We start from the raw sequence: 26,075 nt of genomic DNA, 5'->3' as shown, positions 1-26,075 counted from the left end.
CTCTTCTCGCTACCTAACCTTCTCTTAGATAGCTGATCTCGGTCGGGTCTGTGCAAGTAGACTAGACATACTCCCAGTTCGTTGTAGAGCCTTGCCTTTATCCACTGATTGAGTTGTAGGCTGGCGCTGATAGTATCGCTCAAGGTAGGAATGTAGAGACCTTTCGTATACTATATACCAGTCCGCATTATCACTAGCCCAGTCTGCTCCCTTAAAGTAGTCAAGCTTATGCACAGGGGTAAGGATCGTCCCCATTGCATAAAGATGCCTATAAGCCTTCTCAGTATCCTTGTAGTAAGTTGCAAGCTTCTGTTCTCCAGCCTTCAAAGCACAAAGCATCGCCTTTTTCTAAGGAACCTTCTTCCGGTGTAGGCGCTTCTGGGAGTCTTCAAAATGTCCAAACAGTCTGTTGTATACCTCGAACACGCAATAAATAGTGACATCCTTAACCTTGGATAGTCCGACTGTCTATATGTAAAAAGGTTTTATGATATAAAGTAGGTATTCAACCTGCCGCCACTCTTATACACTTAGCTGGAACCGAAGCTAGTTATATAGAGTATAGTACCTGTTAAATGTAGCGGACAGACGATTTGCGCGCTGAAGTATTAGGTATGTTGAATTCTAGCGGGTACGTACATCTTGTATTGGTACGAGCTTCGGCTCAGTGTCTTGTAGTGTTAGAAAGAACTCCCGTCGTTGGGGACTGGCGTTGATATAGACTGCAAAAGCACGGATCTAGAAATAGTATAAGTATGCTTTAATAAAGATTTTGAATAACTGACCTTTGCAAGTGTATAGATGATTCCTTTCTCAGATTTGGCCTTTTGAAGAGCCGACTTGTTCTCTTCCTCCGACCAGATAGTATCGGCGGTATCATTGTTTGGGTTGGCTTTTATCAATCTAAGGAGGTCCTTTAAGCTGAGCTGAATCACATAGGTAAGGCATAGAATTCGTACAACTCGTGTGCTATCTAGGAGATTGAGCTGTTCGATCGACTGGTAAAGGCTCTCTATAAGCGTTTTATTGTTAGAGGCGTTATCGGTAGTCACCGTAAGCACTCTATCAATAATATTATGCTGCTGTAGTACATCCTGTAGTATCTCACTCAGGTGACTACTAGTATGCTGACCATATACTGGCTCAAAGCCTAGTAGTATCTTATAATAATTCCAGCCAGAATCCACAAAATAGCCAGTAATTGCCATGAACGCTTGTTGAAAAGGTGAAGTCTAGTAGTCAAGTGCTATTGAAAGCTTAGCATTCTTTGGTAAAAGAGAAAGGGCCTTTTGATGATCCCCCTTAACCATCATTTGTAGGCGACGCCGTGCTGTCTTAGGAGTCAAGATTGGAGGTATATCTTTTGAGAGGCGAGCAAATCGAACAAATTCAAATATTTCCGGCCTTTCGAGGAACTGGAAGGGGAGCTGATATATTGTGATTAAATTGATTTGAATTCGTTCCCAATCCTTAGTATTAAAAGTGGTCTTCTGCTCCGAAGGACACTCGGACTAAGATATATTAAATTAGTATATAGTTCGTTTTGAGATATAATAGTATATATTACCGCAAACTGTAGCGATTGCCTTAATGTCTGCTGAAGAGAAGAACTCCTTCTACCCTACTGATAGGTCTTGCTCTCACGGTGCTTTTTTAATGAGTGAAGACCTCCAGACTGTGATGGATGAGGAATCGCCTTTCTATATCGTCGACAAAGTGCTATCGGCTGTCCAGTCTGATAGTGTGCGACCTAGTCGAAGTGCTCCCAATATGGTGATGTATAATTCGCTTCAAAGTTCACTTTACGTCGTGAAGTATTTGGTTGGGCGTGTGTAGTGTGTCGCTACTACTCAATAAATTGTGTTTTGTTCATCTTCGTATAGCACACCCAAAGCTTCTTGGCTCCAGGGCCAATTCGTTCGAGGGTTGTTGGAGCAGTGATAGTATGTGGAGTCTGGAACTCTGGAATGCTAAGGATTGAGGGGGCTTCGGGATTTGGTGTTTGTTGGCTGATTGACTGGTCAGGAGTAAGGGGATCATATATTAAATCGTATGAAAGAAAGTCGCAGTCGGTAAGGCGGTCTGGATATCCAATTTGCGATGAAGATACCTGCGAAGAAGGGCTAGCCTCAGCGTACTGTCCAAAATGTGATATATTGAAGGTTAAGGGCAAATAGTATGTATAGGTATATAGTATAAGGTAAAGGGGAAAACAGAAGCATAAATAGCCTACCTAGACAAAATCTGCGACCGACATAACTAACAATAAATAGGGAGGGTATCTACTATGTTAGTATAGTGGTAGATAGATCATAAAGCCGAATATAGATCTCGATATCTATTGGCTATTCACCTCCGACTCCTATAATAGCCCCACCGTAGTACTGCAGTACTCCCGCAGTACTCCCGCAGCACTCCCACAGCACTCCCGCAGCATTACGATATAGTGCTATGATATAATATATTTCGGGGTCTATATTATCCCCTTATTCTATATAGCTACCTAAAGTCCTATGTTCTGACCTCGGTCAGAAAATAGACAGTATGTTAAGTCAGTATACAAAGCCTTCTACACCCCATATTTCTGACCTCGGTCAGAAAATAGATGGTTATGTCAAATCATTATACAAAGCCTTCTACGCCTCATATTTCTGACCGAGGTCAGAAAATAGACAGTATATTAAGTTATTATACAAAGCCTATACAGTATATTAATTATAAAGATCAAAATAAGATATAAGGTAATTCATCCGGTCGCAGCACTATACTACTTAAAAAAAGGGTGAAATATAGGCTTTTACTGTAGAAAAATAAAATCGAAACTACAAGGTACAAACTAGAAGGTATATACATGGAGTAAATATATATATCCACACACAATACCAGTACATTCTCTTCCAGATAATATCAACCACTAATTCTATACTGTTTTGGGCTGATTTTACTTTGAATCTACATTTGTATAGGACTTGAAGCTTTTAATCTATTTCTTGAACGTGAGTTGATACGAATCTTAGCAGTGAGTGACCATAACTACCTCCCAATGCCAATACATGTGTAAAAAACAGTAATTTATCAAAATAAGTCAGCATTTTATCCATCCATTTTGGGTAATGCTTGGCAGAATTATGCTAGCGCAGCACTAAAACTGGTGCTGCGACGGTGCTGCAGCACTTAGTGCCGCAGCACCATACAACAGCACCAAAATTGGCTTAGTCCCGCAGCACCTCGCAGCACCATATCGCAGCACCAAAATTGCCTTGGTGCTGCGGGACTTGTCAAGGCCTACTCAGACACTTCGCTGCAGCGAATATGGAGCATAGGTAGGGCACGTCCGTCTCGATACAAGCGCAGTCAAAAAATGAAAATTACCATTTTATTGAAAGGTATTGTAATATTTACATCCGTGCGCCGAAGCTATCACTCCCACTCCAAAACCTGGAATATACAAAGGGAGATCCCCATGCAAGTTGCTTGCCCCTTCGATTGTGCATACACCTGCCCAGTCCTCCACCTCTGCATTTATCATAGAAAAGGACGGCATCGATATGGTAAGGGCAAGATTATTCGCTTCTTTTCCCATACTAAGATTTATTATAAACTTTCCCCAAGCCGACCTCAAGATATCAGCCCGAATATCATTAACAGCTTTGCAAATTTGGTGGCTGGGTACCCCAGGCCTGGAAGACGCAATTTAACGGCAACGCAAGCTCGATCCTGGGATTGTATCACTAGTACTGGCCAGTCAACGTCTCAGGAAGAGTGGATACAGAAAGGGACGGATCCCTCTAACCCAGAACAGCATTTTAAATTGACATGTGCAAGCCATGGTAAAAGAGCATTGCGGACAAACGGTTGGTGGGCTATCCAGTAGATGAGCATGCCGTACACTTCGTCATAATATGAAACATGGGTTGTCGAAGCTGCTGGCTGTCAGACTCATCCCATCGCAAAGGAAGAATTACGGACTGAAGTAGCCTCTCACTAGCTCATCAGCAGCATCGCAATACTTTACTTGCGTTATTCACGTTTATGATATTGGCCAGTCAAGGCTTCATTCGTGCTCAATTCATTAGATTTTGGTTCATATGCATGAAACCCATGTCTGTGCAACCACTAACTTCGATTTATTTTCGCGATATCCAAGCCCCAAGACCCCCAAGCACCAGAAGACTCTCTGAGTGGCATCAATTGGGTCAATTTTACTTTCCCTTTATTCCCTAGTCACAACAATCCTTGTGTGTATAAGACCATGTCTGTGGGTCCAATCCACGTCGGTATGTACCTTGACCAGAACAATACCTCAATCACTAATTTGCTTCATAGCTTCAAGTTGCTATATTCAGCCCGAGGAAGGTTGTGATTTTGATATGTGGTTTCTGAGTTCAAGGAAGGATTTTATTATAACTATTTTTGTACTTCTGGGCAGAGCTCGATAATAGGTCCAGTCAATATATATTTGTAAAACGAAATCCTTAACTATGCGGAACGATTCATTAAGCTTAAAGAATATCGATATGCCATTTTTTCATTAGTGGAATGTTTCCTTTGTTAAGACCATTTCAACATAAAAGCTCAAAATGCAGTAGACGGAGACTTCGGATAGCCTAACAATCTACCATTACCCTCCAATTTGTGCTGCTCTTTCTTTTCTACTTCTCATTCGCTCTAATTCCACCATATCTACTATTTTTGTACTGCCGCTTAATATGTATCCCAATCCAATACACAGACTAAAAGGAAGGAAAGCCGGATTCTGGACGGAAATTCACTGGTGGTTCATACGCAATGTATAGTTGTTCAGGTCAGGAGCGCGGTGGAAGATCTTCTGGTAGATCTCCGTGAGCATACGGGCATCGGCGCGGATGGTAGGTGATATATTTCCATTTTGGACAAGGAAGCCGATTGTGCGTTTGAGGATACGCTCGAGATCATGTTCAGCGACTAGTTTGCTCAGGCTTGACATGTAGGTCGCGGAGAGAACAAGCATGTTGCCAAATTGCCTATATAACGTGAAAGATCATTAGTATTGCCCTTTAGCGTCCACATTTCTCCAGATTAGTTGGGTCCGCATACGAATGGGCTGTGCCAAAGATATTGGTTACCACCAACCGATGGGTATCTACACAATCAAAAGCCACAGTACTCCGAATTGCAGAATCAATACAGATCTTACAGGCATCCTGTAAATTTTCAGGCAGCGCCCGGAGTTGGACTTCAGCGGCGGTCGATCCGTTAGCGAGTGAGGTGGTTGGTGTTTTGGCCATGTTTAGAGCATAGGTGCCATGCAGAGCGTGGTAGAGGAACGGTCGGTGGATAATATACAGGGCACCGTAGTACGTTGCCCGCATGTGGGCGGCGTTTATTTCATTGGCTGGCTCGTCGGTTTCCTTCCACTGCATACTGTCGGGCAGGGATCTGCGCCAGAGATCCAGGTTTTCGCTCAAAGCTCCTTGGGCGGTATATGACCACAGTGTTTCCCCCTGTTTTTTGATTTTGTAGAGGTCGGTGGGGACTCGATTCAGGATTTTGCGCAGGTGGATTTGAGCGTAGTAGAACATCATGATCATACTTGGGCTTGTACTGAAGTGTTCTGGGCGACTAATTGTGAATTGTCCTTTGGGGAGGTGCATCCGACCTTCTGAATGAGAGATGCCACTGGCTGGAAGATCAAGCCCTGCAAGTAAGTCACTCTCCAACTCTAGACATGCCCAGTATACGGAGCTATGGAGGTCCTTCACTGAGCCCTGGTTGAGACTTTCATACCGCTTTGGTCTTGTCAGCACCTGACAAGCCCTCGAGGCTTGTGAAATCCAACTATGACTCTGAAACGGATGAGCTAGCTGGCCGGCATATAGTCCAGCAAGCAGCCCCGCCTGAACGTGCTCCAGCTCGTTTGCACCCTGCAAGTGGCTCAAAATTCCTGTAGCATATCTGTACAGCGTAATACCGGGGATGTTTTGGTTGTTCATCGTATTCGCATCTTCATTGCGCATTGTGGGCGAGAGTGCACCGTTCGCATAATCTGTCTCGATATGGGCGGGAAGAGGTGATGTGGTGCGCTGGCCGCGGTAGCCGATCTTCCTGTTCATGATAGACCCCGAGAGGGGGAGTAGGAGCTTCGCAAATTGCACCCAGGGCCAGGCATAGCAATACTATGGAACTGTGAATATTTCGATCCACGCGTGGTCGTGGCGAGTTGCAGCAGGTCTCCTTATCCTCGCTGTGTATACCAAGGCTGCGATTGAAGCTCCTCCGTTTCTTCGACGGTGGCTCATCGCGTGCTGGCTGTACACAGTCGGTGACAGAGCCTGGAGAGGAATTGAAGTGGCAGTAAGATTGAATAAACCTATTTACCTTGTTGTCGAGTTCATTCCGATCAAGGAACGGGTGAAGCTTATACATGTTAGAGAGGTAGCTCCCAAAGTAACGTTGAGCTGCGACGCCACCCAGCTTCACGTTACCAAGCATATCAATATCGACGTCTCCGTCAAATCCCACTCTGCACCCATCAGGTCCGTGGCTACAAACGCCGGGATCCAATGGTAAGGGGCTGTTATCCAGAGTGTCCAGCATCTCCCCATGATCATGGGTGCTAAGAAGACCGCGCTCCTCTTCTAACCGTATCACATAATCTTCGTCGTATCTGTCCGATAACAGCTGCTGGATCGAGGGCCACAGCAACAAATTTCGGGCCGCAGTGTGCTGAACGGGAGTCGAAAGCGCATATTCAGCCTCAAGCTTGGAGCCGACGTGAATTGGATTCACAAGGCCAAGATTCTGACCATAATTTGGAACAGCCACACCATGTCCCCTGAAATTCAATAGACTCCTCTCTGTGAGGTGGGTTAATGTCTCGTCTTGTCCTAGGAGAGAGACGATGGTACCAGAATGTTCATGTGTACCCTGAATAGGCTTGTAGGGCTGGTTTGGGTTTCCTTGCGCAGACAACATTTGATTTTGTAGCGCTCGAAATTGGGCTGTAAAGCTGTCCTCCATCTTCGTCAAATGGTCTAACAAAGTTTGAGTAGACCTATTTTCCTTGCGTAGCGACTCCTCTTTATACGAGCATGGCAGATTGCTTTCTCTGCAGTAGCCGCAATTTGGTCGTCCCTCATCACACTTGGCCTTTTTAGCTCGGCATCGATCACAGGCCTATAGCTCTCGATGTCAGCTATATCTTTCTCAGGGCAAACCAGCGAACTAACCTGCGCGGCCCTCGCAGCCTTCGCGGTCCTACGCTGGTGCGGTCCATAGGCCTGGTATTGGCCAATCACCGGGTCAACCATTTGTGGAATGGATGTCATTATGTGCGAATGTAGAACAAAAAGATCCGGTTCTTGTCGGGCATTTGGTTGTATCAACTTTCAGTTAAAACGGTTAGAGAAATTCAAAACAAACGAGCTTGCTTTGCAAACGAACCCGTCTAAAATCGTTCGTTTGTGTTCGATGTAGTAAGATAATGTCGAATAAGAAGTTTGGAACTTTCAGCTAGTGGTTGAATCTGAATGTGCAACACTATCGCAGGCTAATATGCTCGCCCTTGAGTCACCGTAGCGTATTCTTGGACTGCGTAGAGATAACTGATGAGCAAGCTGATTTTCCCCCGTGTATTTAAGAAAAAGGCCGAAAAAAGAAAAACTAAGAGCAAAAACTGACTATCATAATTTACAGAGTTGAATAAGTACGAATCGCACGGAAATAGGTGGCTGAGAGCGAGTGCTCGCAACACCACACTAAAGTATCCACCTCATTTCCAGACTTCTGGTTCCGCTCCATTCCTGCATTAGTTCACTGATCACTCAGCTCCTTGATTAAAGTGCTATTCTTGACCGCATTAAATTTCCACCTCAACATTCAAAACCGCATTCGCAATATGCACGAGGTGCTTTTATTCGATACTAAATCACATTTACTTAATCCATTGGTGGAGTAAATATAATGTCGTCCTCATAACCCACACCTACCCTCATAGCTATCTCCATCTCTAGGGATTAGGTAAAGGGGGGATTGACCGCATATCCCCAGTCCCGCAAGAAATCGGGCGCAGCACAGCTGATAATATGATCCTCGGACACTTAGTACCATTTTAAATTACCGCTAATGCATTCAAGGATTTAATTGTCACATTCCTAGCTTTTCATGATCCGGTGCGGTCTATATATCAGTGAAGAGAGGTTCTAGCCGGGCGATGTGATAGCTGATGGATGATATTGGGGCGGGGGCAAGAGACATTAGTTTTAATTATGGGCTGTGAGTCAATTTCTTCGCAATGTGGTTTCCTTAATTCAACAAGATAACTGGAACCTACTAGGGCATGAAGAGCCCAATTCCCAACCATTTATCAATATAGCTTTCAAAATCCCTCCCACGGATTACTTCGGCTCAAAGCACTCACGAACGGCTCTCAAAGTCATTTTAGGTCGGCAGTTGCAATGTTCCAGAGAAACATGCCTTGTCCCGGTTGGCAAAAGCCTTGGGTCTTCTGCGAAGTGTGCTGATCGATACTGGGTCAGGTTGGACTAGGCCCCTTGGGATACGTAATAGCTTGGTTTAATCACAACAAAGTTATTGGTGGAGACTTTTAATCATGGTAGCCTGTAGTGGCTTTGGGTCTGGATGTTCATTCCTGGGAACCCCGACCATGCAATGCGCTAAAATGAAAATTTCAGACGTGTCAGGCGACTGACGCCAATTGATTGGGCCATAAGCTTTGCTTCAGGGACTAGATCTGAGCGTTGGTACAAAAGACAAGTGCTAGTCTAACTGCGATAGTGCTGCAGTAGCACCAGTCCGGCAACACTAGTTTCTTTAATACTACGTGTGACCCTGATATAACATAAATGAGATTTAAATACCCAATGTCAGTTCTTTTACTCCTTCATCGTTCTTCTGTTGTTTTTGTTCATGGAGGGAATTATGACCACCAAAGACCCGTTCTCCCAACAACCATCAATATCTGGTGACCCGATGGCAATTAGTTCACTCTTGAATGATCAAACATTATCCTCGCACCAGTATCCACGACCTAGCTCACACAAGACGTCCCAGGGCCCTGGAAGTGCCATGTTTCGGGCAGTCAAGTTGTCGGCATCATCCGTCCAGGAAAACGGCACCCATACCAAGAGTCTGAATTTGCAAGATCAAGAGCAGGATTCATTTTCAGATCGACAAGCCCGTTCTTCCAATCCCATCAAATGTGGGATCACCAAGAACGAAACTCCGCCCCGCCACCGCCTGTCTCAGAAAGTATACAATAAAGAAGAAACGCATTTCATTTGGTTCCACCGCGTCATTCTCAGGGATAAATGGCCGGATGTTCTCGAGAAATTCAGCTGTCAATTTCCAAGCCGACCACGCCGTAGCTATGGAGGACTTGAAGGCAGGCTCCGAAGATTTCTCCAGGAAGAAACGTTGTCCTCTTCCCAAAAGAAAAACCAGGGCTGGAAGTATGGGGAAAAGGGTAGGCAAGCCATTTCCTATACGAGTAGCGAGGGTGTTGTTCATATATGCACGTACCCGTGGATGCGGGAAACTGCCGGTCCCCAATCCAAAGTTCAAAGTCATTCTCAAAAGAATTGCCGGTATTAGACTATGTTTGCTTAAAACCCAGGATATACCGTTCAAAAATTCAATAGCCATTGACGTGTTCTATATACAACCATCTTCAGTCAGCCTAAAAAGGAAAAGGATATGGTAATTCATACAAGGTAGATTTTTCATCATCTGACTTACCCATGAACGTACAAAGGTAGCATATCATAAGTGATATACATTTCTGTCACCTGCTGGCTGATCATACCAACTCTAGACACCCAAGAGCAATGTGTAAGTTATGTATTGTTCATCCAATCTAGGTTGAGAAGACGCAGGTTTATTTTCGTTTCTTTTGTTCATTCGGACAAAGGGCCTGGTAATTTCATGCTTTCTTTGTCCAATATCCATCTTTGAACCGTTTCGGCCGCTTGAATTTCAAATACTGAAGGATACTTCTCCATGTAATCCTGCACAATGCTCAACGATTGCAGAACTTGGGTTTTTTCAAGATACTCTGCGAATTAAACAGAGGCTGCTCTCATGGCATTTCGACTCTGACTTAGCTCAAAGAAGCGACTAGGCCATGAAACCCGGGTATCTGATGAATCGAGGGAGCAGTGCACGTTATGGTGATAGGCTGAGCGATCGGCAACAAGAGCTTCGGTAGCACCGTTAGGGAAAAAGGGAAGTCGGGTTTCCAGGATTGCAGGATCGTTCGGTGGTAAGAATGAAAAAGGTGCGACAGAAGATTGTTGACTTCTCGAGAACAGGCCGGAATCCGTGTATTAGCAGACCGGTACGTGACTGAAACTTTATAGTTCTTGAGTCATCCTGGATTTGTGGAAGGGATTTGTGGAAGTATCAATCAATTTGGCAATTCAAACCTCTCGCCCATGGGTCTAGCAAAAGAGACCATGTTGGTATCCATCTCAGGTCGGATTGGCTTTGACTCGACATGTCTCTCTTGTGGCCACCGTTGGCGATTCCAGCACATTTTACCCCTTCGACGACGCGGGGCTTGACCTGCAGTGTGTCACACACAATTCCGTTGTTTTTGGAGCCAGTTTGAATACATTTGACTTCCACTCCCATGGATCTTCTGGAGAGTATTGTGGTGAAGTACATGAGCTTGGATAACTCATACGACCCAAAAAGAACAGATCTCGGGTGCCCATGTTGACACAGAGGAGGCTCCCTTCAATGGATGCGTGAGCTTCGAGTATACTAGTAAAAGGGCTGCTTCAGTATATTTCTCAACCATGAACCGTGTATATGATGGTGGATGAGAATAAAAATGAGGGTTGGACATTGCCGGTGAGTGGTTTATTCCTCCATTATTGGAGATTTGGGGTGGCACCTTTTTCTCGCTCTCGGGCATTGTAGTAGTGAGACCTCTGATCACATGTCCTTCTACGCGAGTATGTGAGCGTTCCTATTGGACGATAATAGTTGGTCCGAGATGGCCGCAACTGGCCTCAATGCCTTGGTCTGAACCTTGACCTATTTTGTGGGTTGCATGAAGCAGGTCTTCGCAGTGGTTGATCCTCGTTATCACGGGCCCACGCACGAATTTTAGAGGTAATGTCGTATTTCCTTTCAGATCGAGCAGGACGGCACGCTTATGAATGGTAATACTTTCATCCTGGGACCCACGACGCATTATTATTGAATTTCAAGAGCACATAAAGTACGAAGCTATACCTAGGCATTACTAGGGGTAATATGTCATAAGGCCGTCAGTCGATACATTCCCGCTCACATTCTGATCTCTAATCATCGTCCTCATTCCCTTAGTGATAAGTTAGAGGAAACCGGTTCCTCAAGCACACTCAACTTTCCTCTATCCAGCCTTCCCTGACTCTACTTTCCAGAATGACATGGCTATAAGGCGGACTTACGGATGCAAAATCCCAAGACAATCCAGATTCAGGTAACATCTCGGTAGTGGTGAACGGGAGTATCCAGGCGCATCCGGCGAAAACTGCTATGGTATCATATTCTCGTGCTTAGTTCCTTGTTGCCTTTTGCTAATGAATCCATAAGGTTCATCCCATACCCATCCAGGTCAATGCCAAGTCAATTTCGCCTTCCATCAAGGAGATTCCTAGGGGTCAGGTACGTTTGGCCACAAAATTCCACTGAGAGACCTTCCATCTCCAAATGACCTGTTGCTGACCTTTATTTGTTTACGCATGACCCACAGCCCGCCCAGGATGAAGAAACCCCAACCAGTCAGCCTCTTTCCGATTCCAACGAACTGAGACACACTCAAGTACCCATAACGCGATTTTTGGATAAGTGAAATAGACATTGACTTGTACCAGGCACCATCGGCTGTCGTGAAAAGAGCAACGGTATCAAACACAAGCCCCAGACGACGTATGCCCTCAAAGACTGCGAATTCGATGGAGAATCCATGTTATCCAACGGAAGTGCAAGATCTACGAGTGAATTACAGTTCTACCGTAATCCTAAGTCCGGTCAAGCTTTTTTTGTCCACGGTGACATGGATATAGATACGTTTTTGAGAGAGTTTTGTGGAAGAGAAAGTGTGCTTAATTAAAAAAAGACAGGAGGTTGCAATATAACATGGGAACTAAGTGAGGGCCGTAAAATGGCTACTGATTTAACTCTCTCCAAATTTCAATCTCACGCAGGAGTAAACGAGTTTCGACGTTCCTTCGGTCAGTGGCTTCAATACTAGCAAAGTGTAGTGCCCCCAGAAGCCGTTTGAACGGAAGTTTCTCTCCGTGGTTTCCACGCAATATATAATAGAGAAAGTCTCCCGGATCGTCAATGGTCAATGGTGATGGGAAACCAGAACATGGCGGTTTCTGTAAATAAGTATTTTGGATTCCACCCAAGATACTTAGATCCAGAACTCCCATCCATGCAGCCAAAATAGCTTCACACGCGACCAGGTTCAATCCTCGGAAGGCAGATCTATAGAAATCCTCCAGGCGAGCTGGGTCGCAACGTTTGAGATTCGACAGTGTTTTTTCCAGGACTGTATTATTTTGAGCCACAAATTGATCAATCAATGAGAAGTCAGGCTCATTAGGAAAGACCTTTTTGCAATGGGTAGAAAACAGCGGGCTCCCCTGGAATACCGTCTGCATCCTGCCAAATGCTGCCCTCTGGCCGTAGAACCCAATGGTGCGATTGACTTGGGCATATTCATATTCCTGAAAACTTATTGCTTCGTCTTGGGAATATAGAACGAAATTCCCTTCCGCCTGGAGCGAGGCCGGCTGTGATTTATTGCAGCTGGCCTGTGGGTACTGAACAGGGAGGTACTGAACAGGGAATCTCTCGGTCATGCTCTCTTATTTTTACTAATTAGCACCATTTATAACCTCATGGATTGACTTTCAAGAATATGGATACAGGCAGTGGTGGGTTGGTGGATTACCTGTTTCGAATGGAGGTTTGATGATACTCGCACTGGGTGGATCTGACCGGGGACTCGGTTCAAGGGCAATGGTGAAAGGTGGGAAATGCAGATTTGGAGGCCAGTGGCCATTGTTGTTTGCCATGATTCTAAAGAATCGAAGTTGAGATGTTTCGGAGGCAGATTGTGAACGAAGAGAGTCGCTCGTACTAGGTCAAAGATCAAGGACGCAGCGCGGATGGGCGGGGGGTTATATACGTTGTGAAGGAGAATGACCCTCCTTCCTTGATTATGAGAGCCTTTCACGCTTCGCCGTGTTGGGTGGGGAAACTTGTTATGCATACCGTCGCTCTGACTGGCTGGCTGGTTCTGGGGCGCTTATTGATTTATGATCCTTATGAGAGTATTGGGGAGAATCCACAAAAAGGCCAGGAGCGCTATTACGAGGAAATATACCCAAGGGGTGAGTAGGATTGGCTGCTAGGACTTCGCCGCAGCGAGTATGGAGCAATCGTGAACTACTAAGTCTGTCTCGATACAAGCGCAGTCAAAAAATGAAAATTACCATTTTATTGAAAGGTATTGTAATATTGACATCCGTGCGCCGAGGTATATTACTCCATTCCAAAATCTTAATATACTAAGAGAGATCCCCCAAGTAGTTTGTCCTCTCGATTGTGCATACACCTGTCCTCCCCCTCTGCATTTATCATAGAAATGGACGGCACCAATATGGTAAGGGTAATTGTGTTCGCTTCTTTTCCCATACTAAGATTGATTATACAGATTCCCGAAGCCGACCTCGAGATATCAGCCCGAATATCATTGACAGCTTTGCAAATTTGGTGGCTGGGTACCCCAGACCTGAAAGACGCAATTAAACAGCATCACAAACTCGATCCTGGGATTGCATCACTAGTGCTGGCCTGTCAACGTCTCAGGAAGAATGGATACAGAAAGGGACGGATCCCTCTAACCCAGAACAGCATTTTAAATCGACATGTGCAAGCCATGGTGGATGACCTCACCGAAGACACGCTCAAAATATTTGGCCTTCTCACCTGTCACTTCAACGAAGATTTTGGAGTGCCTCTCCCCCGTCAGCTTCTTCGATTCTTCGATACCCCCTGGAAGCTTCTCGGCGATGTTTGCATTGGCATCCACCCCAGATACACGACAATGGTCAAATCGGAGTCAATCAAGAGCTTTAAGAGAAAGTTTATCATCCTACTAGGGCTTGTGGAATATTATGTGGTTAGGGGGAAATGGGTTCTGTGTATCTAAACCGTCGGATTGTGCTCTCATCGTTGGAACAATCCATCAGGAGCTAGCTACTCTACTCAACGGATAGCTTTTGCTACCAGATTGAATGAACCAACCAGAATGCTGCTCTGCGTTTGCCGCACCACAAATCACACTATTACCTCAATAATGGCATTCTCCATTCTGCTTCTCCATTACTTGACGTCGTTTGATCCGAATTTTGACACATGTGTTGAAATCACTGTTGATGCGTAAACTGGGCCTGCTTCATACTACCTCTGGTCATGAACGTTCCACAAAAAAGTCATCTTTCTTTCCTTGCATGCCTGGATGCACGGAATTCATATCCTGACACAGAAATAAATGACTGAATCAAGCAAGTACACCCGGGCGGTCCAAGTTGCTGCCTAGGCTGTCTCCAAAAACTTAAAGCATGCAGATGACAAAAGTATCATGCCTCTATACAAAAGCCTCGTTAATGCTGTGAGCACGCTCAAACCCATGTGTCAATCCTTAAATTTCCTGTCAATCGAGTAAAATTCCTTGAGAATTAGGCAATTACAAAGGGCGAAATATCGAGCACAAATCTTCAAGTGAACTTATCCGAGAGACCCTCGGCCGGAAATCAGAAAAAGAGAACTCAATCCTCCACGCTCTAATAACTAGATCAGAGTCGACGACAGGCTGAAACACCTCCAGCATGGCTTTTTCGGCGAGGACAGACCCCTCCGTGTCCCCGGTTATTGCGGTATAGCCGCGCATGTGATAGAATATATCACAACGAACAAGCACTTCTCGTTTGACCGCCAGAGTAATATGAATGAGACGACCCATATCAGTTGCCTTCGGCCACTCATCTTGAAGATGATCATACAACAATTGCCGAAAAAGCTGACCCAATTCACCGTTCATTGCATAGTAGGTCGAATTTTCCATTATGACCAGGTAAATGTAGGCAGGTGAGAATGCGTCGGTTTGAAGTTGACCATATCTCTCTCTGCATGCTGCCAGGATACTGAGGCAAGGCGTCATAGAATGCCCTCTTGGGTCGTTCAAGACTATGGCTTCAGGCCTGTCAGTATCGATGTTGACCGGATGATAAGTCTACTTACTATGAGAGAAAGGTTGAAAGGGAAGTCGGAAGTCCATCGTAGGTGGCTGAAATGGTAGCAATGAAAGGAAGGGACCGAACTGTGCGAGGGACTTGAAGAACCGAAGTTTGGGGAACGTACTGGCATAAATAAGATATCCTTTCTAAGCAATACCCACTCTCGGGCACTTCAAGAATTCCCATGTGCAGGGACCCTGCACCCTGGTACACGAAGTCATTTTTTGGTAATTCATTATATAGGTTTTCATTACCTCACCGTACGCCGCATTTGACGGGTAGCCTCAAAATGGCGCCAAACCCATGCAATGGATAAAATTATCCCTATAAGTGAGATCAGCATGCAGCCATTGTTAGTTCTCAGACACTCAGTCAGTTATCCAATGAAAGGTGCATGTAATCGGACTCCACAATGGCCCTGCTAATCCGCTGCAGGCGAACGCAGATAACACGGTATGAAAGGCCAGAGGCGTTCCCGCTGCGCAATGGCGCTAATTCTACGCCACTTTTCAGTAAGACAGAAATCCCGAGTTTTTGAAAGGCTTTTGTATTTGTATTAGGGGAAGTGGGCCGAAATACTTGTTTTGATAGGCCAGGATGGTCTCGAAGATACTGCTATTAGAACATCCATATCACGTCCGGGAAATACTCTCTCCTTGTTCGTCCGGATTTTGGATCAAGGGTCTCGGGAGTATCTCGAGCATAACATAAATACTCGACCGGTCTACCTTCCCGGAACCATGCTTCAATATTTCAACAGAATCCATTCTGGATACCTGCTACCATGTCGTCGGATGAGGACTTCTGTGTAAGACAATCAACTCTGGGTTTCTCTGCAGTCGTATGTTAATTTATGAAGTTTCCTTTCCCAAGAGCCAGTCTCCAAGCCGCCGAAACGACTTTAATTGCTCAACAAGTGTGGCTTCTGGGAACAAGGGAGGTCAAACGAGCAATAAAGCGGCAGCACAAACCCAATGCTAGAACTGCATCCCTAGTATTCACCTGCCAGGCCCTCAGAAAATATCGCTACTTGCTCTTGGGGAAACGCAGAGCCTTGGCCAAAAACAGACTGCTGAAGGAATATGCGCACCTTATGGCAAGCAAGCTCACTACTCGTGCTTTGGCTATGCTTTCCCTTCTCGCCTGGCATTTTGACTCGAAAATGGTGCCTCTCCCCCGGAGGCTTCTTCTATTCTTCGCCGACCCCGACAAGCAATTTGACACAGTGTGCCGATCTATCTTCCTCAGCTACACGAAAATGTATGGACCGGATATGTTGGCAAACTTCGAGGGAAGATTGAGGAAACTGTTAGGGCTATTAGAAAGGCACGTGATAAAAGGCGACGCGGTCTTGTATACTTAGATTTGACCCTCTGTTGAGACCTTGTCACATCATACTAGTCAATGAGAAATAAAAAGACAGCATATATACAATCACGTGCCTCAACACCAACTTCAATCACTGAATGTTATACCACACCTCCAACTAGCCTTTTGCCACTTCCATTTTCCTTTGCTCTTCTCCTAGTCCACACCTGTCAAAGTTTGTTGTGGGATGAGCGAGTCAAAATGGGAATTGAAAGCTTTCCGTCGGTACCTACATTGCACTGTTAGTTTGTCATCAGTCGATGAGTTCCTCTGCAACACACTACTATGACATGTCTCGCTCAATGAGATCTTAATTTAGATCGTAATCACAGCCAACCACATTGCGTCGATTATTTCTCTCTTTGGGACTTTTTATCATCAGTCTCAGCACATTGGGCTTGCGTTTGTGTGAAAAGACTCACGACAATATTCAAGTACAAACTCAACAGAGAAAACTTTCTCGTAAGTGCGGCGTCCTGGACCCTCTCCCAAGGGAAGCTCACTTTCATTTATCTGGAATCCAATAGCATCCCGGTAGCATCGAAGGAATTCCGGAAAGTCTTTCTTAGTGATCAGACCAAGACCTTTGTGGATATCATCTCTATTCCCTTCGCCTTCACCTCCTTCTCCTTCCATTCGGCAATGACGGTAGCATGCAGTTGGATCTGAAAAGAGCTGAAAGCATCGCGGACAGATATATTTCAAACCCGTCTTCACCAGAGCTTGAATCAATATTGCGAGCCGCCTTTCCACGTCAGACATCTTGAAGCAAAGTGATAAAAGCAACCAGGAAACAGAGGGTTGACTCTTTATAGGCGAGGGCCGGCTCGCCAGCGCATCTTCACATATCCAAATACATTAGCAAATGCTCTTGCCGAATAGAACTAGCGGTGGGGATGCAAGATAGCCCTTCTGCAAGATTTTTGATTAAGATTCTGATACGAAAGCCTTTGGGATGGCACGGCCTCGACCGATTGTGGATTTTGGCTTGTATTTGTTCCATTACAGGTACTAGTTTAAGGCTGCTCTTACAACCTCGCATATCGAATTTCCAAGTTTTTTATTGGCCATATAATTCAAGTTAGCTTCATGATGACACTATCTAAGCTAAGAAGCTGAGCGGTTGTGGGATTGTCTGAAAACGTGGTCTTCAAGCAAGAGCTTGAATTTGGAGGGCTCAGTTGCAGGCCGCGTTCCACTAGGAGATCCCATCCAATGGAAGATCCGATCATCTCCGTCCGTGAAACTCGGTAGTGTTCGAAGCACAGTTTGTTAAGAACATAAGGTGATCCTGCAATCTTCTCCTCACTCCTCCTTTCGTGCTGAATGATGTAATACGTCTCCAGATCTTCGCCATCTTCTGATATGACTTCGTCGAGTATGCGCAACGGACGAGACTTCGAGTCCAGAATTTCGGCAGAAATAGATACAGCGGAAGGGCCAAGATTTATCCTCGAAGGCTGATAGTTCTCTTCTGTATAAATCGTTGATGGATTGCCCGCTCGGTTTTCTTCTGTATCAATCATTAATCGATTGCCCGTTCGATTTACCAAAGGAGCATACAAACCTTGAAGGTTTTCCCGTGACTGTTTCCTTATGACCCCGCAGCATCGAAAGAGCCCGAGGATACCACACCAAAGGGTATTTGATATATCCATATTTCGCACAAGACTTTAGGTATTGAAACAAAAAAGATACAAAACTTCACTGGGAGACTTTAAGAACAGCACGGCCCTCAATTGAAGGATCCGCGATGTCGAGACCGTATAGATATGCAAGATTGTATACCCCTGAATGGCACCAATGTCTCGTATGTTACTCTGATCATCATCATTAGCTACGGTTGTTCAATTCTAGGCTGGCTCCACCATCTTGCTTGTGATATGGGGCCGGGCAGATCAGAATATTGCTTTTTGCGAAGGGAGGTCAAAGCCAAATTTTGAGACAGACTATAAAGCGGATCCTCGAGCAAGAATCTGCCAACGTGAATATCTCAGGCCGCATTACCATTGAGTTCCTGTATAAAACGTAATTGTCTTAAGTTGTTCTGGTTGCGATGCCTTACGATTTAGATTAGCCGCATGGCAAGGAGCTAGGCAGATCAGGAGCAGGTCAAGGTGACGGCCTTTCTAGCTCGATCTAGTACCTAGTTGAGCTGGCCGCTTGCTGGTAATTACGAGACCTCCCAAATTCCCATTTGTCCTCCCATTTTATAGTGTCAAGTGTTGTATTTTGATTAAGTTGCAGTATGAGCCAGGCAGACCAGACAAATTTGCTCCTGTCAAGAAGGGTCTCAAAGCAAAGTTTTGGGACATTACTCTGGCAAATTAGAGCATGATACAAGCGGTTAAGAACAGATTGAAGTTGATCCTCGCGCAAACTATTACGAATCATTCTGCAAGCGCATGCATAATCTAAACCGCCAGGGATTAATCCAGCTGCTAATGACAACCGAGCAGAGGTTATTATGTTCTCATAAAATAGCTGAAGGTAAGGCATAATCGCGTCCCAATATGATTGGCTATGAAGCAATCAAGGGCCTAGTCGTTGTCCTGTGCTGCCCTGTGCTGCACTTTCTATTCCATGGGAATGGGAAGAGAGTGGGAAGGGAGTGGGAAGGGAGTGGGAAGGGAGTGGGAAGGGAGTGGGAAGATAGTGGGAAGGGAGTGGGAAGGGAGTGGGAAGGGAGTGGGAAAGGAGTGGGAAGGGAGTGGGAAGGGAGTGGGAAAGGAGTGGGAAGGGAGTGGGAAGAGAGTGGGAAGGGAGTGGGAAAGGAGTGGGAAGGGAGTGGGAAGATAGTGGGAAGGGAGTGGGAAGGGAGTGGGAAGGGAGTGGGAAGGAAGTGGATGGATTACGTGTGGTTGTGGCACAGAGATCCGGAAAAATAGCCACGAAGTGGCTGAGTTTAAGGTGGGAAAGACAGTGGGGTTGGGCAAGACCTTTTTTCGACGCCTAACACTCTCTCAAGCCTATCGACCTCCTGTCATTTAGATGATGTTGTCCACTCGTGGCCTTCCGCAAGACGTTAACAAGAAAATCACTACCATCGGTAATTCTCTCATCCAACCTTTCCTGGCCCGGGGCCTTTCTTAAACGTTCCTAGAACCCCGCAAATAATCTCGATCGACTGACACTGTGCCAACCGAACAAAGAAAACTCGATTACCACACGATATACTAGGGATGACAGCAACGGTAACAAGGGATACTTTGGTATGTACGGCGTGTTTTGCATGTTTCAAGCTAGTCTAATTCCACGCAGCGCAGTCAATGGAAGACCCTCACCGTCGATTCGAGTTTTTTTGATGATTGTTACCAACATCCTGCCAATTATGTCTTAAAGGAAAAATACGAGAGAACCCTCTATTGCTTTGAATGCACAAATATTGATTTTCAGGATGAAAAAGGGAAGACAATCTGGTCTACAGAAGGATCAGGCGAAATGGATCCTCTCCCGGCAAACGTTCAGGTCTTCATTGTGAATGGGAAGACAAGGGTGAAAGATAAGAACGGAGGATAAGTTGTTTTGTACAGCCGGATATATAGTTCAGCCATATAAACTGTTCGCCATCAAAGTGCTCATGAAAAAACCAATTCTCAAGCAGATAACTCCATGCTGAGGCTGTGATCGCCACAATTTCATAGTAACGCAGTCCGTGGTTTCGAGTAGTAGAGCCTGTTTCTCCCAATATCTAAGCTGGCTATTCGTGATGGCGGTGCTGACTCGCTGGCTGAAGACCGAGGAGATAGCCAAATTAGAAGCACCGTGCAATGTAAAATATGCATTATCTTTTCGGTTATCAGCTAATGATTGTTCCGAGCGCCGGACTGGTGTACGTGTACTTACCATATTCATTCAGTGGGCCAGAAATTTTTGAAAGACCTGCATCAGCCTGCAAACAACTACTTTGCGGGGTATCCAGACGATGGGTCGAGAGGGCCGAGGAGACTTTCTGTCTTGCTTGAGGAAATAAATCACTAGCAAGCTCGAAAGCCCCCCAACGTCGAGGTGAACAATGGCATCTTCATTATCCGCACGCGGTATTTTTGTCCAGACGCTCTCGGTTGTTGTGCGCTCGGGATTCAGATCATTCTCTTTAATGCGTGTGGAAGAGCTTTTAACGGCCTCATAGATTCGGTCACCGAAAAAGTTGCGTATCGATGTCAGCTCCGCCAAATAATATGCATAGTGGTCTTGAGTTTCAGCTCCAGTAATCGGTCGCGGCGTTGGGGGAGGGAAGAGGATGCGCATCAACTTCTTAAACGGGAGGCTCTCGTCAATGTCTTTTCGTCGGGCAGTCTGTTCAAGAAAAGTCTTTGTCTCCTCATCAAAACGAATCTCATGTCGCTCAGTATGGGTTTCGCAGAATTTCAAAACATCGAAAGATTCACAAATCCTTGGTGAAATATCCATAATAAATGGGATGAAGATGTGTGGGTCATCCTCGAGAACTTTGGAATATGCTTTTTGTGCTTTGCTCTCCTGGTACTTTGACCTCAGATCCCGAGGCCCTCGCCCTCCTTTTCTGCGCCGCCTATGATCTGTGTGGCGCTTGCAGGTTATGACTAAGCGCTCCGCTATTATTTCGTAATCGTCGACGGGAACAGTTCCACATTCCCTTAGATCATCCCGCGTGCGGTAAATAGTAGACATATGATAGGCTTTCATGGCTGGAGGATCAGCCGCAGAGTTTAATAATGCAAAAATAGTCAAAAGAATAGGAAGAGAATAGGAAGACAATGGGAAGACAATGGGAAGACAATGGGAAGACAATGGGAAGACAATGGGAAGACAATGGGAAGAAAATGGGAAGAGGGTGGGAAGAGAATAGAAGACAATGGGAAGACAATGGGAAGAAAATGGGAAGAGGGTGGGAAGAGAATGGGAAGAGAATAGGAAGAAAATGGGAAGAAAATGGGAAGAGGGTGGGAAGAGGGTGGGAGAGTAACCACCACGCTAGCGCACGTCTTATTCATACATACGGAAACCATACCATACAGGATGCTTGTCCGTTGGTTTGCAGTCCCCGACGGACGTGGGCCTCGAAAACGCTTTGGCCTTTGCTTCATTCCATCGATAACCTTGAATGACGTGTCCTGGGTGCTATATCTCGCACATTTAGGAGCATTGTTCGCGCTGCAGCATGCAAAATGTCACAGTTGAGTTGAGATAAGTCCAATCACGCACTCTATTTACCTGCAGCTTGCTGACGGCTTGGGGGTCAATCACCCAAACATTGGGGGCCTTAATGCTATATAAAAGCTGCTTGCCTCTTGTCTGATTCTTCCTGGAACCATCAGCTTTCAAACATTCATACCTTGACGACATCCTACCTACCATACATCGCTTTTTGGGATTTTACCCTAATCTCACCTTTCAAGACACGATGCAATCAATCACTGAAGGGCCTGTGGACAGTTGCCACTTCAAAACTGAAAAGCCAAGTGGAAGAAGGGTCAAACTTGACGATTGCATGCAAACTGATTGCATCAGTTCTACAAATTATATTCCGCCAAAATGAGTAAGTACCTCCTGAGAGCTTGAAGAAACCACACTGATGACTATCACAAAGCAAGAAGTGCTAGACTGAGGCGCACAAAGATGGAGATCTATCCTGAATGGAATCAGAAAATTGCTTGGCTCCTCGACCATATCAAACAACTCAGGGAAGCGGTTTTTCTTTTTTTGGTTCAGCAAATTTGAAAGGATGTTCGCATGGATCCTACGTTGTCTTTTTCATTTTGGCCCTGTGAAACCTCTGTCTATATGCGCGTAAATCCATTTTCCTTGAGCCCTCACTAGTAAGCGGTATTCAACCTACCGTAACTTTACTTGTCTTATGCTGGTCACACAGTACTACTTGATATACACAAACTTAGATACTCGTCAAAGTTTAGCCACATATTCTTTTACTGTAGCCTCCTCGCCCGGATTGGGGACGTGGGTAACCTTGAAACACAGTAGAACATCTACTTCTTCCCGTACTCGCATTTGAAAGAAAGGCCTCGGCTATAGTTCAAAATCGCCTGCAACAGACCAGACGAAAAGAACAGACATCTGTAGTTTCACTTTTGCTCTACCACGCTTGAAACCAACTGGAAGTTTTGATACTCTGATCCTATCTTGATACAGATTAGCGCGCCCAGGGATGATGGTTCGAAAAGTAGTAACAGCACAGAAATCAAATCTACCTAGAAAGTACTAGGCATCAAATTGGAATTCTCGTGAACTAGTACCAAGCCAGATGCGAATCTCCTCTAAAGCAGTTAGGTCATTCTCGAAAAGAGAATGCTGTACCTTCTCATCGTACCATTCGTAAGTACGGCCGACATCTTCTAGGCTCTCTCCTAACCTCCGGCAAGAACCAAAATCGATGATGATTGCCCGATGGTTCTCAATCATTATGTTGCTTGGGTTGATGTCGTTATGAACCAACCCAAGCGAATGAAGATGTCTGATCCCACTCTCGATTCCCGTGAGAACACCACTATAGTCCTCCGTCGCTTGCCGCGTGCTTCTCAGTTTTCTCTTCATGAGGCCGCGTGGGTTGACCTTTTTCATCAGCGTGTGAGGGTATCTCTCGAGGCAAAGACCCGTGATTGTGCCGTCAGAAATCTGACAACCGAGATATGTAGCGATGTTGGGATGTGGGTGCCGCTTTAAGAGTTCGTAAATTCTTGCTTCCTTGAGGAGGTCCTCAGCAATCGAATCAGGTCGAGGTCCTTGACTGATTCGATCGTAACTGATCAATTGAGGTTTTTTGACAAAGTAATTGTTGGGCAGGGTTTGAGGCGCTGGCGTGAAGTCGACAGAAAATTTTGGGTTGTAGGCCGAGCTAGGGATTTGGATAATATTTTCAAAATCCTCTGCGTTGACATTCCAAGGGGAAGAGTAACGAGCTTTCAGCATCGCGTGGTACAAATACCCCTTCATCTGATACACGACGAGAGTACCTGCGAATTGGAAGCCTTCATCTGAGTCTTCGTAAACCTCGTTTCTCTCCAGCACCTCAAGTTGCTGGTTAGGATTTGGTTGAGTCGACATCGCTCGAGTGCACTTTGCCGTGTCAATCGTTGAGACACCAAAGGGCAGATATACACTCACCTAGTACGCGTGCAGGGAGGAAGGCCAATTAGACTTTGAAGCGGCGGAGGTGGAAAGGTAGAAGCAAAACCGGGCGCTCCTTTAGAAGGTGAATAAAACCATAAAACGGTAAGGACTACCGGTTACCTAAAGGATCGCCTCAGCGTGCTGTGTTGGCCCGGTAACTTCTTTCAGGGAAAGACTGTACAATGGTGGTATATTACAGAAATATTTCCGTTTCAGTAACCTCAACAATTACGAGCCTTACAAATATTGTGGCTGATCTGTCTCGCAATGGTGGCTGTGCAGATTTGATCAGAAGAGCCGTATTTACCTTACGGGCAGAAATATTGAGCTTGTGTATCAAATACGAGACCAAAATCGCCACAACCAAGCTAGTTCTCAAAATGGTGCTGCTATTAGACCACGGTTAAGTATTCAAATTGGTCTGCGCTTGCGATTGCAATTTTCACAGGTTCAATAATATAAGGTTAAACGGGGTTTTAGGGTAGAACTGGGTTGCTGGAGGCGGCATGGGGTCAGGCCTTGACCGCTAGTCCAGAAATATGCGTTAGTGGACCTGTCATACGTACTCCAACCAGCAGAAATCTAGCATTCCCAAGTCATATCTAGAAATGTTGATGGTAAGCTGCTTGAGTATCTATCAGGCGTAAGTCTAGGGTTCCAATACGGAGCTGGGAGGCTGGGTAGCAATGGGGGAGGGGGGGCTTTTGTTGTCGTCTTAAATCCCAATAGATTGAAAACCAGGAGACCGTGCCTTCGCCCCAATCGATGCATATTCCCTAGCTCACTCAAGCCTTGACAGGAGAGTTGCTTGGTCAGACAGGTTGGAGCCAGCGGGCAAAAGGATGCCTATAAAGTCAGGATGGAATAATAAACGAGGACCTGCACGCACGACTCTCTCCATAACCGTAATATGGCCGAGAATATACTGCCATATCATATACCTGCTCAATGGCGAGGGGAAAACGAATCCTTCCATTTCCATTCGCATCCGTACCATCTTTCCACTCTCTCTTTTGGATCGACAGAAGCGGCGCTGCAAGTCCGAGCACTTCTGAGCGCCCGTGCCAGTACTGTACAGGCCTCCTATCAAGTGGCCAAGCTCATCAGCCTTAGGGCTCATGCTTTTGAGCCTGTTGGCGAACTCATAGTGTGGGAGGGGCCATCGTTGGTATGTCTCAGTCGACTGAAGCACAAGAAACTTGAACGTGTCCCTGCATCTGGGAGAAGAAGACACAGAGTATGCGCAAGTAGAAGTGAGTTTTAGTAGGTGGGATCAGACCGGTGGGTTCAACCACGGATCTTTCTCCTCTCAAATCTCAAGGAATCCAGTCAGCCACAGGACCCCTGCGTAGTCTTTCGGGAACTACATCCCTTTCATAAGAATGGAGCCCACTTACATCTGTCATTTGGGCCTTCGGAACTTGTCGCAAACTCAGAGTCCAAGCACCAAGCATATGTAAGACACGTCCTAGCAATCAGTGGCTTAAATAGTTCCGTCGGTATTGCGAACTGCCTTATTTCGGTGGCATTCAGCAGTGCTGGACTTCAAAATTGTCAACTGCCTCACGCTATAGCATGCAATCCCCCTTTAATCTTGGATCCCCCCAACGTTGAAAGGCGTCTGCTTCCACGTCTGGCTTTGGGATAACTTCCCATTGTAAGCAAGCTTTCCTTGTCATCTGCGGCATCGGAAGAATCTGCATTATGATGTCACATTAGGCTTTGTCCGAACGGAATAATTGGGTAGGGACAAACTTGCCGACGGTTTGGAAACTTATGAACAGTCTGAGTTAGTCCTTAAGGACAGCTTGGGGTTGAGATAACTGGCTGCGTTCGAATCTAGCCCATTTCGTAGCCAACGGATTCCAGACAAAAGTCCTTCCAGAACATTTCGAGATTTGATTGTTGTATTCAAATGGCCTGACCTTCGGCCTCATGAGTGATGCGCTGGAGTGCCAGCCGCCTGTCCTCAATTATATGTTGCCACTTGTTTGTTTCAACAACTGCCAGCAATATTTCATTTTCTATGGCCAATGCTGCGCTTCTCTCCTCATTGGAGATAATTTCTAAGGTGAAGAAAAACAGCATGTCTAGTGCAGTGAATCAGTCAGCCGAATGCTTCAATGTTGGGAGCTCCGAACTTTATATACGACGTAGATAGTTCTATCCTCGTATATGTGGCATTTTCGAACGTGTGCAACCGCTCTGTCAATAGTCGCACTTTTATTTTTCCCAAAGAAATCAAGACGATCTTAGTCCGGTTCGTGCATAGTTATGTTGGCCGAGTGTTCAGTTCAT

The 26,075-nt window shown here is 45.6% G+C and overlaps 8 protein-coding genes across 8 annotated transcripts; 2 read left to right on the top strand and 6 right to left on the bottom strand.

Annotated features, from left to right (window-relative positions):
- Positions 1-4,768: 4,768 nt before the first annotated feature.
- N7487_004293 (transcriptional regulator family TF) lies at positions 4,769-7,307 on the bottom strand (the record flags this gene model as incomplete). Its single annotated transcript, XM_056872040.1, has 4 exons — positions 4,769-5,003; positions 5,077-6,155; positions 6,184-7,155; positions 7,209-7,307. The coding sequence occupies 4 exons, from the start codon at positions 7,305-7,307 to the stop codon at positions 4,769-4,771; spliced, it is 2,385 nt and encodes a 794-aa protein (XP_056729760.1).
- Positions 7,308-10,969: 3,662 nt separating this feature from the next.
- Positions 10,970-11,197, bottom strand: N7487_004292 (uncharacterized protein; the record flags this gene model as incomplete). The annotated part of the gene is made up of 1 exon (XM_056872039.1): positions 10,970-11,197. One exon carries the CDS (start codon positions 11,195-11,197, stop codon positions 10,970-10,972), a length of 228 nt encoding a protein of 75 aa, XP_056729759.1.
- A 1,133-nt stretch (positions 11,198-12,330) lies between these two features.
- On the bottom strand, positions 12,331-12,857 carry N7487_004291 (uncharacterized protein; the record flags this gene model as incomplete). The annotated part of the gene is made up of 2 exons (XM_056872038.1): positions 12,331-12,371; positions 12,407-12,857. The coding sequence occupies 2 exons, from the start codon at positions 12,855-12,857 to the stop codon at positions 12,331-12,333; spliced, it is 492 nt and encodes a 163-aa protein (XP_056729758.1).
- Positions 12,858-13,660: 803 nt separating this feature from the next.
- On the top strand, positions 13,661-14,212 carry N7487_004290 (uncharacterized protein; the record flags this gene model as incomplete). Its single annotated transcript, XM_056872037.1, has 2 exons — positions 13,661-13,663; positions 13,715-14,212. 2 exons carry the CDS (start codon positions 13,661-13,663, stop codon positions 14,210-14,212), a joined length of 501 nt encoding a protein of 166 aa, XP_056729757.1.
- Positions 14,213-16,083: 1,871 nt separating this feature from the next.
- N7487_004289 (uncharacterized protein) lies at positions 16,084-16,662 on the top strand (the record flags this gene model as incomplete). The annotated part of the gene is made up of 2 exons (XM_056872036.1): positions 16,084-16,107; positions 16,159-16,662. 2 exons carry the CDS (start codon positions 16,084-16,086, stop codon positions 16,660-16,662), a joined length of 528 nt encoding a protein of 175 aa, XP_056729756.1.
- Positions 16,663-17,743: 1,081 nt separating this feature from the next.
- On the bottom strand, positions 17,744-18,193 carry N7487_004288 (uncharacterized protein; the record flags this gene model as incomplete). Its single annotated transcript, XM_056872035.1, has 1 exon — positions 17,744-18,193. The coding sequence occupies one exon, from the start codon at positions 18,191-18,193 to the stop codon at positions 17,744-17,746; it is 450 nt and encodes a 149-aa protein (XP_056729755.1).
- Positions 18,194-20,522: 2,329 nt separating this feature from the next.
- On the bottom strand, positions 20,523-21,320 carry hrmA (the record flags this gene model as incomplete). The annotated part of the gene is made up of 1 exon (XM_056872034.1): positions 20,523-21,320. The coding sequence occupies one exon, from the start codon at positions 21,318-21,320 to the stop codon at positions 20,523-20,525; it is 798 nt and encodes a 265-aa protein (XP_056729754.1).
- Positions 21,321-22,868: 1,548 nt separating this feature from the next.
- N7487_004286 (uncharacterized protein) lies at positions 22,869-23,711 on the bottom strand (the record flags this gene model as incomplete). Its single annotated transcript, XM_056872033.1, has 1 exon — positions 22,869-23,711. The coding sequence occupies one exon, from the start codon at positions 23,709-23,711 to the stop codon at positions 22,869-22,871; it is 843 nt and encodes a 280-aa protein (XP_056729753.1).
- Between the last annotated feature and the right edge of the window lie 2,364 nt (positions 23,712-26,075).

Source organism: Penicillium crustosum (assembly GCF_028827405.1).
Source record: "Penicillium crustosum strain IBT 35664 chromosome Unknown utg000002l_segment0_segment0, whole genome shotgun sequence".
Taxonomy (NCBI): domain Eukaryota; kingdom Fungi; phylum Ascomycota; class Eurotiomycetes; order Eurotiales; family Aspergillaceae; genus Penicillium; species Penicillium crustosum.
The sequence above is the reverse complement of the archived record's forward strand: the minus strand, read 5'-3'. Positions and strand labels throughout refer to the sequence as shown.